A 17,114-nucleotide genomic window follows, 5' to 3' on the forward strand; every position below is an offset into this window, starting at 1 on the left:
AAAAGATATACGTAACTTATAAATTAGCTTACGTAAAGAACTTTTGTATTCTTATGTTTGTATTACATATATGAGGGGTTCGCCCCCTCGTCAGTACCTCGCTCTTTACACTAAAGCGTAAATTTTGTCCCAATTCATTAAGAATGACCCCTGAATCACAAAAGCCGCAGAATAAATAGTTGAAATTACTAAAAATGCTTTAGCGTAAAGAGCGAGGTATTAGGAGGAGGTGAGCCCCTCATATGGGTAATAATTTCTGTTCGTTTTAAGTTTTAATGCTGCTGCTTACTTCCAACTGAAAAAAAAGCTTTTTCATATTTATTTTTCATTGTTTTTTTAAAGTAATGCTAGTAAATCCTGCGCTCCCTTCGTGGAAATTTTCTTCTCCCATGACCAATTCCTCGATGGAAAGTTCCCCCAGCATATCCCCCTCTTCTCAACCCCTGCCTCCAACCAAAAAATCCTCCTGAAAACACCTGTACACTTCCCAAAAACCATTACTATATGTAAGAACTGGTCAAAGTTTTGAACTTGTAACCCCTCCCACGGGGACTGTGGCGGAGTAAGTCGTCCCCAAAGACATAGTTATAAGGTTTTTCGACTACGTTAAATAAAATGGCTATCTCAGAATTTTGATCCGTTGACTTTGGGAAAATGATTAGCGTGGGAGGGGGCCTAGGTGCCCTCCAGTTTTTTTGGTTACTTAAAAAGGACACTAGAATTTTTCATTTTCGTTAGAATGAGCCCTCTCGCAACATTCCGGGACAACTCAAAAAAACAAAAAAAAAACAACAAAAAAACAAACAAATAAACACGCATCCGTGATCTGCCTTCTGGCAGAAAATTTAAAATTCCACATTTTTGTAGATAGGAGCTTGAAACTTCTACAGTAGGGTTCTCTGATACGCTGAATCTGATGGTGTGATTTTCGTTAAGATTCTATGACTTTTAGGGGCTGTTTCCTCCTATTTTCTAAAATAACGCAAATTTTCTCAGGCTCGTTACTTTTGATGGGTAAGACTTAACCTGATGAAACTTATATATTTAAAATCAGCATTAAAATTCGATTCTTTTGATGTAGCTATTGGTACCAAAATTCCATTTTTTTAGAGTTTTGGTTACTATTGAGCCGGGTCGCTCCTTACTACAGTTCGTTACCACGAGCTGTTTGATTGAAAATATATAAGTTTCATCAAATTTAGTCTTACTTATCGAAAGTTACGAGCCTGAGAATATTTGCCTTATTTTGGGAAATAGGAGGAAACACCCTCTAAAAGTCATACAATCTAAACGAAAATCACAAAATTGCATTCAGCGTTTCAGAGAACCTACTTTAGAATTTTCAAGCTTCTATCTACAAAAATATGGAATTCCGTATTTTTGGCCAGAAGACAGATCACGGGTGCATTTTATTTGTTTTTTTTTTCTTTTCCCCAGGGGTGATTGTATCGACCTAGTGGTCCTAGAATGTTGCAAGACGGCTCATTCTAACGGAAATTAAAAGTTCTAGTACCCTTTTTAAGTGACCAAAAATATTGGAGAGCACCTAGAACCCCTCCCACGCTAATTTTTCCCCAAAGTCAACGGGTCAAAATTCTGAGATAGCTATTTTGTTCAGCATAGTCGAAAAACGTAATAGCTATGTCTTTCGGGACGACTTACTCCCTCGCAGTCACCAGGGAAGGGGCTACAATTTTACAAACTTTGACCAGTGTTTACGTATAGTAATGGTTATTGGGAAGTGTTTAGACGTTTTCAGGGAATTTTTTCTCCGATAGGGAGAGGGTTGAGGGAAGGGGTTTACATGGGAGGATCTTTCATGGAGGAACTTGTCATGGGAGGAGAAAATTTCCATGAAGGGGGCGCAGAATTTTCTAATATTATTTAAAAAAAAAACAATGAAAAGATAAATACGAATAGGTTTTTTTTAACTGAAAGTACGTAACAGCATTAAAACAAAACGAACTGAAATTATTACGCATATGACGGGTTCATCTCCTCCTAAGTACATGCTCTTTACGCTAAAGTATTCTTAGTAATTTCAACTATTCCTTCTACGGTCTTTGTGATTCAGGGATCATTCTTAAAGAAGTGGGACAAAATTTGAGCTTTAGCGTAAAGAGCAAGGTTTTAAAGAGGGGGCAAACCCCCTCATATACGTAATAAAAACATACAAATATAGAAGTGCGCTACGAAATTAATTCGGAAGTTACGTTTATTTTTTATTAATAAAAACGTTCGTAAGAAATTAAAAGTCCTAGTTGCCTTTTTAGTAACCAAAAGATTGAAGGGAAAACCTAAAGCGAACTGAAATTTCTCCGTATATGAAAGGGGCTGTTCCCTCCTCAACACCCCGCTCTTTACGCTAAAGTTTTTCACTGTTTTAAAAAGTAGATTTGAGAGAAAGAGTCAAACTTTAGCGCCAAGAGCGGGGTGTTGAGGAGGGAACAGCCCCTTTCATATACGGAGTAATTTCTGTTCGTTTTACGTTTTAATGTCGCTCCTTACTTTCAGTTAAAAAAAAACTTGTTTTTTTATTTAATTACGTATATGAATCCTCACCACCTCATTCTTGATGCTAACGTTTGAATTTTTTCCGAATTCTTTAGGAATGCCCCCCTGAGACACAAGGGCAGTTTAGTTAAAACAATAAGACGCTTTTTGAATGTACAAAAAAATTAGCGTAAAGAACGAGGTGATGAGGAGGGGCGACCCTCTTCATATACGTAATAAAATCTGTTTGTTTTAAGTTTTAATGTTGCTCCTTACTTTCAGTTGAGAAAAGTTTTTTTTTATTTAATTCATACCAGAAAACCATAATTTTATAAGATTTCTTTTAGTTGACAAAACTATGAAGTTTCTATGACAGTACCATATTTTCATCAGTATTGGCACGTTGAACTGTAAAATAAATTATCCAAACTCGTTGTTTTCAAACAGTTCGTGGTAACGAACTGTAGTAAGGAGCGATCCGGCTCAATAGTAACCAAAACTCTAAAAAATTGAATTTTGATATCAATAGCTACATCAAAAGAATCGCATCTTAATGCTGATTTTAAATATATAAGTTTCATCAAGTTTAGTTATAGCCATCAAAAGTTAAGAGCCTGAGAAAATTTGCCTTATTTAGGAAAATAGGGGGAAACACCCTCTAAAAGCCGTAGGATCTTAACGAAAATGACACCATCAGATTCAGCGTATCAGAGAACCCTACTGTAGAAGTTTTAAGCTCCTATCTACAAAAATGTGGAATTTGGCATTTTTTGCCAGAAGACAAATCACGGGTGCGTGTTTATTTGTTTGTTGTTTTTTTTTTTTTTTTTTTTTTTTCTTTTCCCCAGGGGTCATCGTATCGACCAAGTGGTCCTAGAATGTCGCAAGAGGGCTCATTCTAACGGAAATGAAAAGATCTAGTGCCCTTTTTAAGTGACCAAAAAAATTGGAGGGCATCTAGGCCCCCTCCCACGCTCATTTTTTCCCCAAAGTCAACGGATCAAAATTTTGAGATAGCCATTTTGTTTAGCATAGTCGAAAATTATAATAACTATGTTTTTGGGGATGACTTACTCCCCCACAGTCCCTGGGGGAGGGGTTGCAAGTTACAAACTTCAACCAGTGTTTACATATAATAATGGTTATTGGGAAGTGTACAGACGTTTTCAGGGGGATTTTTTTGGTTTTGGGGGTAGGGTTGAGGGGAGAGGGCTATGTGGGAGGATCTTTCCTTGGAGAAATATGCCATGGGGGAAAAAAATTCAATGAAAAGGGCGCAGGACGAATCTGGTCACGTTAGAAAAAAACATCAAATTAAGAGCTTAATATACAATGCTGGGTGTTCGGAGCCTCTCTATTATGGAGTATAATTTGAAAATAACACAACTATACGAGTGATAAAACATATATACCACAACCATAACTCAACTAACGAAAGAACTGCTAAGAGATAACACAACTATAAAGCGAAAACAGGTGAAAACTAACGGGAAAATAAACAAACTAAGAGGTGGAAGGGGCCCAGAGAAAAAATATAATCCTTTTTCAATTTTGAGCCTAACTTCCGCAAAGGAGTAATAATGTCAGAAGCCCCAAAATACCGAATTATTTTCTTTTTAAACAGTTCCTGGTAAGGAACTGTAGTAAGGGGCGACCCGGCTCAATAGTAAACGAAACTCTAAAAAACGGAATTTTGATGCTAAAAGATACATCAAAAGAATTGAATTTTTACGCTGATTCTAAATATATAAGTTTCAATTAATTTAGTCTTTGTCATCAAAAGTTACGAGCCTGAGAAAATTTGCCCTATTTTGGAAAAAAGGGGGAAACATCCCCTAAAAGTCATAGAATCTTAACGAAAATCACACCATCGCATTCGGTATATCAGAGAACTCTAGCAAAAATTTCAAGCTCCTATCTAAAAAATGTGGAATTTTGTATTTTTTGCCAGAAGACAAATCACGGGTGCGTGTTTATTTGTTTGTTTTTTTTTTGTTTTTTTTTTTCCCAGGGGTCATCTTATCGACCAAGTGGTCCTAGAATGTCGCGAGAGGGCTCATTCTAACGGAAATGAAAAGTTCTAGTGCCCTTTTTAAGTGACCAAAAAAATTGGAGGGCAAATAGGCCCCCTCCCATGCTCATTTTTTTCCAAAAGTCAACAGGCATTACTATAAAAAAAAACAATGAAAAAATAAACATGAAAACGTTTTTTCAAATGAAAGTAAGGAATAGCATTGAAATTTAAAACGAACAGAGATTATTACGCATATGAGGGGTTTTAAAAATACTTTAGCATAAAGAGCGAGGTATTTAGTAGGAGATAAATACCTCGCTCTTTATGCTAAAATATTTTTAGTGATTTCAACTATTTATTCTGCGGCCTTTTTGATTCAGGGGTCATTCTTAAAGAATTGGGACAAAACTTACGATTTAGTGTAAAGAGCGAGGTATTAACGAGGGTACAAACCCCCTCGTACACATAATAAAAATATAAGAATATAAAAGTTTGTTACGTAAGTTAATTCTTAAGTTACGTATATTTTTTACTAATAAAAACGTTCGTTGAATATTAAAAGTTCTAGTAGCCTTTTTAAGTAACCGAAAAATTGGAGGGCAGCTAGGCCTCCTTCCCCACCCCTTATTTCTCAAAATTGTCTGATCAAAACTAAGAGAAAGCCATTTAGCCAAAAAAAAATGAATATACTAATTTCATTTCAACAAATTTATGTGCGGAGAGCCAAAATCAAACATGCATTAACTCAAAAACGTTCAGAAATTAAATTAAAAAAAACTAGTTTTTTTAACTGAAAGTAAGGAGCGACATTAAAACTTAAAACGAACAGAAATTACTCCGTATATGAAATGGGTTGTTCCCTCCGCAGTCCCACGCTCTTTACGCTAAAGTTTGTAATTGTTTTAAAAAGTAGAATTGTGGCAAAGAGTCAAACTTTAGCGTAAAGAGCGAGGGACTGCGGAGGGGACAACCCATTTCATATACGGAGTAATTTCTGTTCGTTTTAAGTTTTAATGTCGCTCCTTACTTTCAGTTAAAAAAACTAGTTTTTTTTAATTTAATTTTTTAAAGAAATCTTCCGTAAAAATACAAACTTACTGAAAAATACTTCTCCACAACCTTCAATTCGTAAATTGTCCATCTCCCACACAATGCCAAAATGTTCAGGTAAGTTCTTATAGGTTGGTTTTATTAAAGCATTTTAATTTAGATTTAATTGAACGAGAAATTTTAAATAAGCACAAATAGTAATTTCTCATGGTAAATATGGAAATGTAATTTTTTTTTCTCTATAAATTTCCTCTGCACCGAACCAGCCCCTTTTGCTGAACCATTGTTACACGAAGGCTAAATTTTAATATAAACATTATAAAGAGTGGGGACTGGGAGATATGAATGACCTCTTTATGCTCAGAAAAACAAACAGAACTTTAATAAAACTTTTTTTTTCAAATGAAAGTAAGAAGTTACAACAACCTTAAAATAGACAAAAACAATTTTGTGTGTGTGAAGGTCCAACCCTCTTCAAAGCCCACCCACCCTCAGCTCTTTGCCCAAAAATTTGAATTTTTGCCTCCAGCTCTTTAAGAATAAATTCTAAAAAAAAGTGAGCTACGAGTGAAAGGGTTTATTGATCCATTTTTCCTTTAAACAATTAAATTTCCTGCTTGTATTTTCTGAAAGGTATTCAGTCAATGAAACACAAGAATTCATTTTCGTTTTCAGTTTTAATACTGCTTTGCAGTTAATTTTTTCAAATGTTTCTTTCTTTATTTAATAACTATGGATATATCGAATTGCAAGAGACAAATATCAAACAGTTCGTGGTAACGAACTGTAGTAAGGAGCGACCTGGCTCAATAGTAAACGAAACTCTAAAAAACGGAATTTCGATGCTAAAAGATATATCAAAAGAATCGGATTTTTATGCTGATTTTAAATATATAAGTTTCATCAATTTAGTCTTTGTCATCAAAAGTTACGAGCCTGAGAAAATTTGCCTTATTTTGGAAAATAGGGGGTAACACCCCCTAAAAATCATAGGATCTTAACGAAAATCACACCATCGCATTCAGCGTATCAGAGAACCCTATAGAAAAAATTTCAAGGTCCAATCTACAAAAATGTGGAATTTCGTATTTTTTGCCATAAGACAAATCACGGGTGTGTGTTTATTTGTTTTTTTTCCCAGGGGTATCGTATCGACCAAGCGGTCCTAGAGTATTGCAAGAGGGCTCATTCTAACGGAAATGAAAAGTTCTAGTGCCCTTTTTAAGTGACCAAAAAAATTGGAGGGCACCTAGGCCCCCTCCCACGCTCATTTTTTTCCAAAAGTCAATGGATCAAAATTTTGATATAGCCATTTTGTTCCACATAGTCAAAAATCATAATAACTATGTCTTTGGGGATGACTTACCCCCACAGTCCCTGGAGAAGGGGCTGCAAGTTACAAACTTTGACCAATGTTTACATACAGTAATGGTTACTGCACCGATGTTATCAGGGGGATTTTTTTGGTTTGGGTGTGGGGTTCAGGGGAGGGGGCTATATGGGAGGATCTTTCCTTGGAGGAATATTTCATGGCGGAAGAGAAATTCAATGAAAAGGGCGCAGGATTTTCTAGCATTACTATTAAAAAAAAACAATGAAAATATAAACATGAAAAAAAAATTTCAGTTGAAAGTAAGGAGAAGCATTAAAACGAACAGAGATTATTACGCATATGAGGGGTTCTAAAAATACTTTAGCATAAAGAGCGAGGTATTTAGGATGAGATAAATACTTCGCTCTTTATGTTAAAAAAAAATTAAGTAATTTCAACTATTTATTCTACGGCCTTTCTGATTCAGGGGTCATTCTTAAAGAATTGGGACAAAACAAGATTTAGTGTGAAGAGCGAGGTATTAACGACGGGACCAACCCCCTTGAGGAGGGGCTTTTCTTCCTCGACACCCCGCTCCTTGCGCTAAAGTTTGATTCTTTCTCGCAACTCTACTTTTTAAAACAATAAAAAACTTTAGCGTAAAGAAATGTCGCTCCTTACTTTCATTTCAAAAACTTGTTTTTTTTTATTTAATTCATAAATAAAGAGCCTTCATGCTAGTGGCGTGATTACAAGGCAACTAGGAGGATTACTTACGGCTCAGGACTATGATGGGGTGCATTATGGTGTCGTATGTACTGGGTGCACTGAAATACTCGAAAAGCCAAACTCGCCAAAAAGTCCCTAGCTGATAATAAGCCTGCTGCAGGTCTTAGGGAAAATCCTGTTCGTCCTGAAACATGACAAGTTTTGTTTCGAATAAGAGAACCATATGAAACTACAAATATTTCAATAGCAGTTTGACATGCTACACGATCACCTTAACAAGTTTTAAGAGGATGCCAAAAAAAAAGTATTTTTGGGTTAAAAATAAGTATCTAAATAATCAAAGATGATTATTAACGTAAAATATATTTAATCTATCGCTTTGTTAGTTACTAGTTTGCAATCTTTACTAATTTTTTTTTCGTTATGGTAAATACAATCCTCCACTAAGAATATGTGTATGCGAGAGTTAGACTGGGGGAGGAGGGGGCTGTTATATATAAAAAAATACCTAAGGATATATCATTTCCACAGGAGCTTCGCTGCAGTAGAATGCACAAGAATAATGGGAAAGATAGTAAACAACTTGATGCTTTGAAGGGGCAATAAGGTTAAAGATTTCCTTCCTTGTTTGCACTCCCGACTGAAAACAAAATTAAATTCCGTTATATCTAAAGTGATCACATGAAAATTTCGAGGAAATTTACCTTCAAACTTTTTCTAGGGATTATACCCTTTGATGTAACAATTCTAAATTCAATTTAAGTAGAATACAGTTTTAAATATTACACCGCCCCCTTGGATGAGAAAATTGATAACACGAGTATGTCTAAATGTTCTTCTAGAATTACACAAGTCTTGAGGATTAACTTAAGATGGGCTAACTTGAATTTAGATTAAATTAAATTAAGGATTAACTTAAATTTAGCCTATTGCTTCATGGCTAGCTAGTTTACAAGCCTTACAGACCTTTTTTCGTTATAGTAGATACAATTCTCCACTAAAAAGATACATTTACGCTAGAACAGGCCTGGAGGAGGAGGGGACTTATATGTTAAAAAAAAACACCTAAAGTATATTTTAAGACCATGATGGCTGTACATGACGCATGAAAAAAAGAACAGAAAATATAATAAATGAAGAAAATCAAATAGCAGAGAAAAACGAGGGCAGTGTCAGCAATTGGAACAATATGAAGCGAAAATAAAGCAATATTTCGGCAAGGACCTTCGCCAAGTCGTCCTCAGTGTTAAGAAGAAATAAAAACGAAAAAAAAAATCTAACTTTTTGAAGTAGAATTCACAAGAGTCCTCAAAAAGAAGGAGGTGATTTTAATATCTAATGTAAATGGCTTACCACAATCTTTTAGAGGCAATTGAGATGAAAAATATATAAATATATATTTTATATATATAACCTTGCTATAAATAGAGATGCTGGAGATGTTTTCATAGGCTCATTTTATAATAACTTCATCTTTAATGATTCAACTAAATCTTTTCCTCGGTTGAAAATAAAACCATCTGTCCCCATTTTAATGAAAAACCAATTCTGTAAACAAGCTAAATCTATTACTACGCAAAGATTTTTGTACAATACAATTGGTGAATGTGCCTTCATTTATTCTGGTTTGTTTTGATTCAGTGTCTATGTGTCTCTTGTGAGGTCCGCTTAAATATTTAGATTGTGTTTTAGATGTCTTACAAGCCTCACAAGTAGTAGTTAAAGTAGTTGTAGCAGTAGTAAGTTTAGCAGTGGTGGTGGTATTAGCAGTGGTGTTCACATATTGCCTTTTGGCCAAATGATGCTCCCCTTTAACCATTCACTGATAGTTATAATTTAACACCCAATTCAATTCTTGAGATATACTCTTTTGACAATATGCATGCTTATAAACGTCTTTTCATTTAGTTCAAATTTCCTCTCAATATTGTAAATGGAGTAGTGTTGTAGTAGTAGTAGTGGTAGTTTTTGTATGTGTTGGTAGCATGCAAATATTGTCTTTTTGGTCATCTTCCATATTATTTCCTAAAGTTCTAAATGAATATACTCAGTCATTTCTAATTTATGCTTTTTATACAATATGTATTCACCTAACGTTTTTCTATTTAGTTCAACTTTCGCCTCAAAAGTCTCTGAATTCACCTGAATGCACCTGAATGCCTTTCGTCTTCTTCAAAAGTAAAGTTCAAACAAGCGTACCTTTATCAGTAACGTATACTATATGAACATAATGAACCAATTGCCTAAGTTACAGGCCTTGCTTTAAGGTTTGTGGGAAGGTAGACATCCCCAAACATGTAAGAACTGGACCTTTACTGGACTAAATACATTTTTTTTAAATACAGATCGGATGTGTTTCGGGGAATTATAGACTTGAAGGGGGGCTGACTGCCTTCTCATGCTTAAATACATCACTAAGACATCCAACTTACAATCATAGCGGCCCCATCTGATCCAAAGTTTATCCGACCACTCGTTCCATAAAAACCTCATTTATCCTGAGGAATATCTTAAAACTCTTGCCCCTGGGCTCTGGGTGGTCACATTCACCCAGAAAACATTGTTAAATGGTCTTTGGACAATAAGTACCAAAATGGCTATCTCAAGATTACGATCGAATGGGTTTTGTAGAATAGAGAATATCAGAGAGTGGAAGTTTCTCTCCATCCATCACTCTAAAAAGGAAACTATACATTTCCAATCAAATAATCTTCCTCTAAGGTTCATGCGACCACCCCTTCCATAAAAACCTTATTTGCCCCAGGGCACAGCTTACAACCTTTACCCTCTGACTCTGGGGGTTTGGGTTAGGTCCAAGGGCCTTGTGATTATTTTTGAGCAAATGGTCATCGCAAAATTTCTATAGAATGCATTTGGGGAATATATGACGTGGAAGGGGTACATGTCCTCCGATAACTTTGACTTTCTAAAAAGGAACTAGAGACTTGTGATTTCCAATCCGATGAACCCTCCCGAAGTTTATACGACAACCCTTTCCGTAAGAACCTTATATGCTGTTGGGATATAACTTACAACCCTTGCCCTGACGGCTGTGGGGGTTTTCATCCTCAAGGATATAATTTCTGGACTTTCCAACTACGCTGAACAAAATCACTATTGCAAAATTTAATTGGATGTGTTTTGGATGTGAGGGGGGGGCTGGCTTCCTTCAATCACTTTTGACTTTTAAAAAGGGCGCTAGCCCTTTTAATTTCCAATCGAATAAGCACTTTTAAAGAGTCTACGACAACAAATGACAATCTAAAATTTTCTATCAGTTTCATTTTGGAAAAATATGACGTGTAAGTGGGGGGGATATCCACCCTCCGATCACTTTTCAATGTTAAAAGATCACTAGAACTTCTGATTACCAGTCCAATGAGCCCCCCCCCCCTGAAGTTTAAACAACCACCCTTTCAATAGAAACCTTAGTTACCCTGAGGGTATAACTTACAACCCTTGCCCTGAGGGCTATGAGAGGGTTGTCATCCTTAAAGACATACTTTTCAGATCTTTTAACTAAGTTCAACAAAATAGCTATCTCAAAAATTTAATTGGATCAGTTTGGGAGATTGATGGGCTTAGTGGGGGTTGGCTTACTGCCCGCCAGTCACTTTTGACTACTAAAAGAGGCCCTAGCCCACTTTTAACTAGAATTACGGATTTCTAGAAGGGCACTGGAGCTTCTGATTTCCAATCCAATGAGCATCATCCTGAGTAGATACGAGTATCCTTTCAATAAAAACCTTATTCTACCTCGGGGAATAGCTTACAGCCCTTACAGTGAGGACTGTGGCGAGTTGTCATCCTCAAGGACATAATTTCCAAAGCTTTCAACTATTCAGAAGAAAATGACTCGCTCGAAATTTTGATTGGATGTGTTTGGAAAAATGATGGGCGTCGGAGAGGGGACTGGTTACCTTCCAGTCACTTTTGACTAGTAAGGAAGGCACTAGCCCTTTCAATTTCCAATCGAATAAACCCTTTTTGAAGTCTCTACGACAAAAAATGACCATCTCAAAATTTCTATCAGATGTATTTTGGAAAAATACGTTGTGTGCAGGGGGGTATCTTACCCTCTGATCACTTTCACTCTTAAAAATGGCAATAGGACTTCTGATTACCAATCCAAGGAGCCCTCTCCGAAATTCGTATGATCTCCCTTTTCAAAAAACCTGATAAGCCTCCAGGGTATAACTTACAATCGTAACCCTGAGGGCTGTGGGGGTGGAGTAGTTCATCCTCGAAAACATAACTTCCAGTCCTTATAACTACGCTGAACAAAATGGCCATCTCAGAGTTTCGATTGTATGGGTTTGGGGGAATTATTGCCGTGGGAGGGGGAAGGCTATTTATCCTCTAATAACTTCCGTCTATCAAAAAGGGGAACTAGGCCTCTCAATTTCCAATCGAATGAGCTTTTTTTGAAGTTTTTACAACAATCCTTTTATACAAAGTGCCCTGGTCTAAAACAAACCAACACAAATAAATAAAGAATAAATTGGCCTACATCGCTCTTTATTTAGGCAGCGCTATAGCACTGCCCATGATAGACTTGAGAAATAAAGACCAATCTGTTGAAACCAAAAGATTTCATAATGACTATACTTGTTAATTATATTTTGATTGCGTTAATTTGTAGAATACTCATTAACCTTTATTTTTTGTTTTAAAAGTTGAAATACTTACCGTCCAAATACGAGTGAATGTGTCTATTAATATTATAGCATAAACGTACATATAATTTCACTAATGTATCTGTCGGTAACGAATCATTATAAACTCTTCCCAAATTTTCCCTTATCCAAAATTAAAACTGTTCTTGCGATGTATTTATAGATATAAAGATGAAAAATAGTTTGCAGTCAAGCTTAAATAATTTACATTAATCCTTATAGTTCCTTTGCACATCTCCCTAAGCACTCATCTGAAACTTAATGAAATGTTTGTAGTTTGAGAAGACCCAAAAAATCGTTTCTGCAATTCTGGAAAACTCAAGTTTTTAACTCTTAATTCTAGGACTTAAAAATTAGTCTTACTTTTCAAGAAGTTTGAGAGGTCTTCCAGCTGCGGGATTTTTTCAGAACAAAATCCGACTTCTTTTTTTAGAATCTCTAAAATATCCCTGAACTGCTTACAGCAGTGACTTTCCAACAGATCTTCGACTTTATCAAACACGGCTTTCCAGGTTCGTTTTTCATCTTCTGTGTATTCAATTCTGGGTATCGGATCGCCACTAAAAATTTTAAAACAGTTTTTGCATAAGAATTTTTGACAAAAAAAATATACTAAAAAAATGTGTTAAAGATTGTCCTGAAATGTGTTTCTTAATTAATTACATATATCTTAATTACATTTGCAATGTGTTAATATTTGTGATTTGGTAAAATTTATAATATTTAGTTTACCTATTGTTGCTAAAGGGAGGGATATATTAACAGGATAAGCTTGTTTTGGTTTTACTTGGTTGTTTTACATTTGCTGTTTTTTTCATAGGCATGTATTTTGGGGGTGATACCTGACGCGGGGATGCCATGGATATTCTGTGGTAGCCACAACACTGTGCTGGGTAGAGAATTTAGAGTGGCGAAACCCTATATAGGCCAGTGTATTCTCCTGATGAGCCCTTATGCTGGGTGTTGCCTCTGAATTATTTGTCTATATTATTTTTTCTATTGTTTGGTAAATGACGACTTATACTTATTGACGACATGACTGCCTGTCCATGGATTATTCTTTATGGTTGATTGTGTGTGGCTATGCTGTTTGACCTATGTGATTGTATGGATGAGTAGGGTTAAGGCCTCATTCAAGTGCTGGTCTATATTAATCACTAATTTAGGAAAACAGTCTTCCTTTTCTCCTTCTGTCTCCTTTTTTTTTTCTTTTTTTTTGTGTTTGTGCTGTAGCATTGGTGATTTCTCTTTTCATGATATATCGTATTGTCTCTAACTTGTTAGCTAAATTCATTAAATCAAATTAGATTGTAAACAAAAAATTATGTCAAAAGTATGTTGGAATTTCTTATGGCATAATGTTTGAGAGAAATTGTTTTAGAGCCAAGAACCAAAAGACGCGTTCTCACTAATGGCCCTAAGATTCCTCTAGGGAAATTTCATCCGATAGTAGCAAGTAGCAACTATGAAGGAGCGTATACTAAATGGGAGGTGGGGAATAAGGGAATAAGGAAGAATAAATCCCTTCAGCGTAGATCTAGCCATCGATTTTAGCAACACAATTCACTTTTAAAGATTTGTTCAGTAATTCTTCCAAATTTGTTCTAGTTGTAGTTCTCGAAAAATAACTAATTCGAGGAAGAGATATAAAATTTAACTTTTTCTTTTTTTAAAAATACGCTTTGGAATTACAAACTCTGCGTTGATACGGTCACCCCTAGAGAAAAAAAAAACAACAAATAAACGCGCATCCGTGATCTTTCTTCTGGCAAATAATACAAAACTCCACATTTTTGCAGATAGGAGCTTGAAACCTACAATAGGGTTCTCGGATACCCTGAATCTGATGGTGTGATTTTCATTAAGATCACTTGGCTTTTGGGTGGTGTTTCCCTTTTTTCGAAAATCAGGAAAATTTTCTAAGGCTCGTAACCTTTGATGGGTACGACTAAACTGATTGAAATTTATATGTTTGAAATCGGCTTCAAAGCCGATTCTTTTAATATATCTATTGGTATTAAGCTTCTTTTTTAAAGAGTTTCGCTTAATATTGGGTTGGGTCATTCCTTACTTACAGTTCGTTATTACTTACTTACGAACTGTTTGAACCGCAATTTTCTTAGATTTTTTTTCGGTTATTATTACGCATATGAAGAAGTTGCCCCCTCCTCAATACTTCGCTCTTTACACAAAAATTTTGTGAATTTGTAAAAAGCTTATTACTCTAATCAAACGGTCCTTGTGTGCCAGGAGTCATTCTTGAATAATTGGAACAAAAAGTCAAATATTAGCGTAAAGAGTGAAATACTGAGAAGGGGGCAACCCCCTCAATTATATAGGCAATAATTTCTGTTCATTTTAAGTTTTAGTGTTGTTCCTTACTTTCAGTTGGAGAAAACTTGCTTTTTTTATTTGAAAAGCCGAAAACATACAATATCTTTTGTTTATTATCACATAAAAATCATAGTTAAGAAGTTTCTTAAGATAATATGGAATGCTAAGATTGGCTGAATAATAAAACAAAAGATTATTGTTTATATCAGCCATTATACAACAAAATTCTAACTTAAGCGTAGAGGTCTAGGTACTAATGAGGGGAAGGAACTTCCCAATATACGGGATACGAGGGGGTTTGCCCCCTCGTCAATACCTCGCTCTTTACGCCGAAGTTCCAATTTTGTTCCAATTCTTTAAGAATGACCCCTGAAAACCAAAAGCCATTTAATTAGAATAAATAGCTCTTTTGAAATTAATAAAAATGCTTTAGCGTAAATAAAGAGATATTTACGAGGGGGCAAACCCCTTCATATACGTAATAGTTTCCGGTCGTTCTGAGTTTCAATGTTGCTCCTTACTTCAAGTTAATTTTTTTTTATTAATTTCTGACTGTTTTTTAAATAATCCTGGGAAATCCAGTGCCCCCATCATGGAAATTCTTTCCCCCATGAAAATTTCTTCCGTAGAAAGATCCTCCCAGGTGACCCTCTTCCCCCGATCCCTTCCTATACTAGAAAAATACCTGCTGAAAATATCTGTTTACTTCTCAATAAATACTATTTGTAAACAATGGGTAAAGTTCATAACTTGCATCCCTTCTTCTGGGGACTGTTTGGGATGAAGTCGTCCTCAAAGACATAGCTATTAGATTTTTCGACTATGCTGAACAAAATGGTTATCTCAAAATTTTGATCTGGTGACTTTGGGAATAGTGTGGGAGGGGAGCTCGTTGCCCTACATTTTTTAGTCACTTAAAAAGGGCACTAGTACTTCTAACTCCGTTCAAATGAGGCCTCTGCCGACATTCTTGGACTACTGGGTCAATACTATCATCCCTGGAAAAATATACAACAACTACAAAAAACAAATGAACACGCTCCGTTATCTTTCTTCTGGCAAAAATACAAAATTCCACATTTTTGCTGATAGGAGCTAGGAACCTCTACAGTAGGGTTCTCTGATACGCTGAATTGGATAATGCGATTCTATGACTTTCAGGGGGTGTTTCTACCTTTTTTTCAAAAATAAAGCGAATTTTCTCAGGCTCGTAACTTTTGATGGGTTGGAATAAAATTGATGATTTTTTGAGTTGGTGAGTTTTGATGAGTTGGAATGCTGATGAGCTGGAATACAATTAAAATCAGAATAAAAATCCGATTCTTTTGATGTATCTATTTGTATCGAAATTCGGTTTTTTAGAGATTCAGTTACTACTGAGCCGGGTCGCTCCTTACTTACAGTTCGTTGCCACGAACTGTTTGAAAATGTGTTAATCTTAAATCTAAATAAACCTTAGCCTTTTAATATTGGCACTGCCACCCCAAGTACTTTTGAGAGCCTATGAGTTGGGATTACGCTTCTAGAAGCGCACCATTTTATCTAAAGAAAATTAGTGTAACCTGATAAAATCCTTCTGGTCCAACCTTCTGGTATCGCTGCTATTGCTCCCTAATTGGTTTTAGAGCCTGTCAGTGGGACAGGAGCGAGGCTGTACTCAGGGGAGAGGTTAGGGGATTTTAGCCCCTCCCCAAAAAAAATGTTTGTCTGACTTGTAAAAGCGTAACAAAAATCCATAAAAACACACTTTTTATACATTTTTTAAGTTTTTTCGCAACCTCCCCACTCCCGTAAAAAATCTCAGATACGGTTCTTGACACGAGTTATAAGCATTCTAGGTGATTACCACTCGATAAAAGAAAAAAACATGAAAATGCTATCTTACTTATTACTGTTGTATATCTTTCTGATTGGCCAAAGTTGACGATATTTGCGGGGTTTAAGAAGCCAAAATTCTTATCACTCTTTACTGCTAGAAAAACATACTATGCAACCACTTTAACCTTTTTCTTATTGCCAATCATTACCTTCTAATAATGTGCTGTAACACACTTAAGCGTTCAAAAATTGTACTTATAGTTTGTCACTACAGAGAAAACAATATTTAAATAATGTTAAAGATTCTTATTTCTTACATTTATTTTTTATTTTTAAGTTTTTTATTTTTTATTATTACAATATTTAAAGATTTTTACTTTGCAGTTGGTAGTTGAAAATAAAATGAATGTTACATTTAATCATTTGGTATATGCCATTCTCGGTTCTTAGCTAGTTCACCCTCCAGAAAATCCACTCCTGCTTAAAATTTTCCCAGGAAAACCCCCTATGCGGTCAACCTCCACCGAAGAACTCCTCCTGTGGACCATTCCCCTAATGGACAATCATCCCTCTGGAATATTTTTCCCGCATGCAAAATTGAACAGCCAATGGAAAAGTAAAATAAATAAAAAGACTGAAGTGAAAAAGGTATTCTGGATTGTTCTACCTATTTAAAGTTATTTTCGCA

General features: G+C 35.6%; 1 protein-coding gene across 3 annotated transcripts in view; it reads right to left on the reverse strand.

Annotated features, from left to right (window-relative positions):
- LOC136025353 (tyrosine 3-monooxygenase-like) overlaps positions 1-17,114 on the reverse strand; it is a 224,749-nt gene that overhangs the window by 11,016 nt on the left and 196,619 nt on the right. For all 3 annotated transcript variants that reach the window (XM_065701291.1, XM_065701289.1, XM_065701290.1), the window contains exons 7-8: positions 12,638-12,834; positions 7,647-7,782 (exon numbers count right to left, since the gene is read on the reverse strand). In XM_065701291.1, coding sequence (XP_065557363.1) covers positions 7,647-7,782; positions 12,638-12,834 — 333 coding nt within the window. The remainder of the gene's footprint in view (positions 1-7,646; positions 7,783-12,637; positions 12,835-17,114) is intronic.

The sequence above is a fragment of the Artemia franciscana genome, chromosome 3 (genome assembly GCF_032884065.1).
Source record: "Artemia franciscana chromosome 3, ASM3288406v1, whole genome shotgun sequence".
Lineage (NCBI taxonomy): Eukaryota > Metazoa > Arthropoda > Branchiopoda > Anostraca > Artemiidae > Artemia > Artemia franciscana.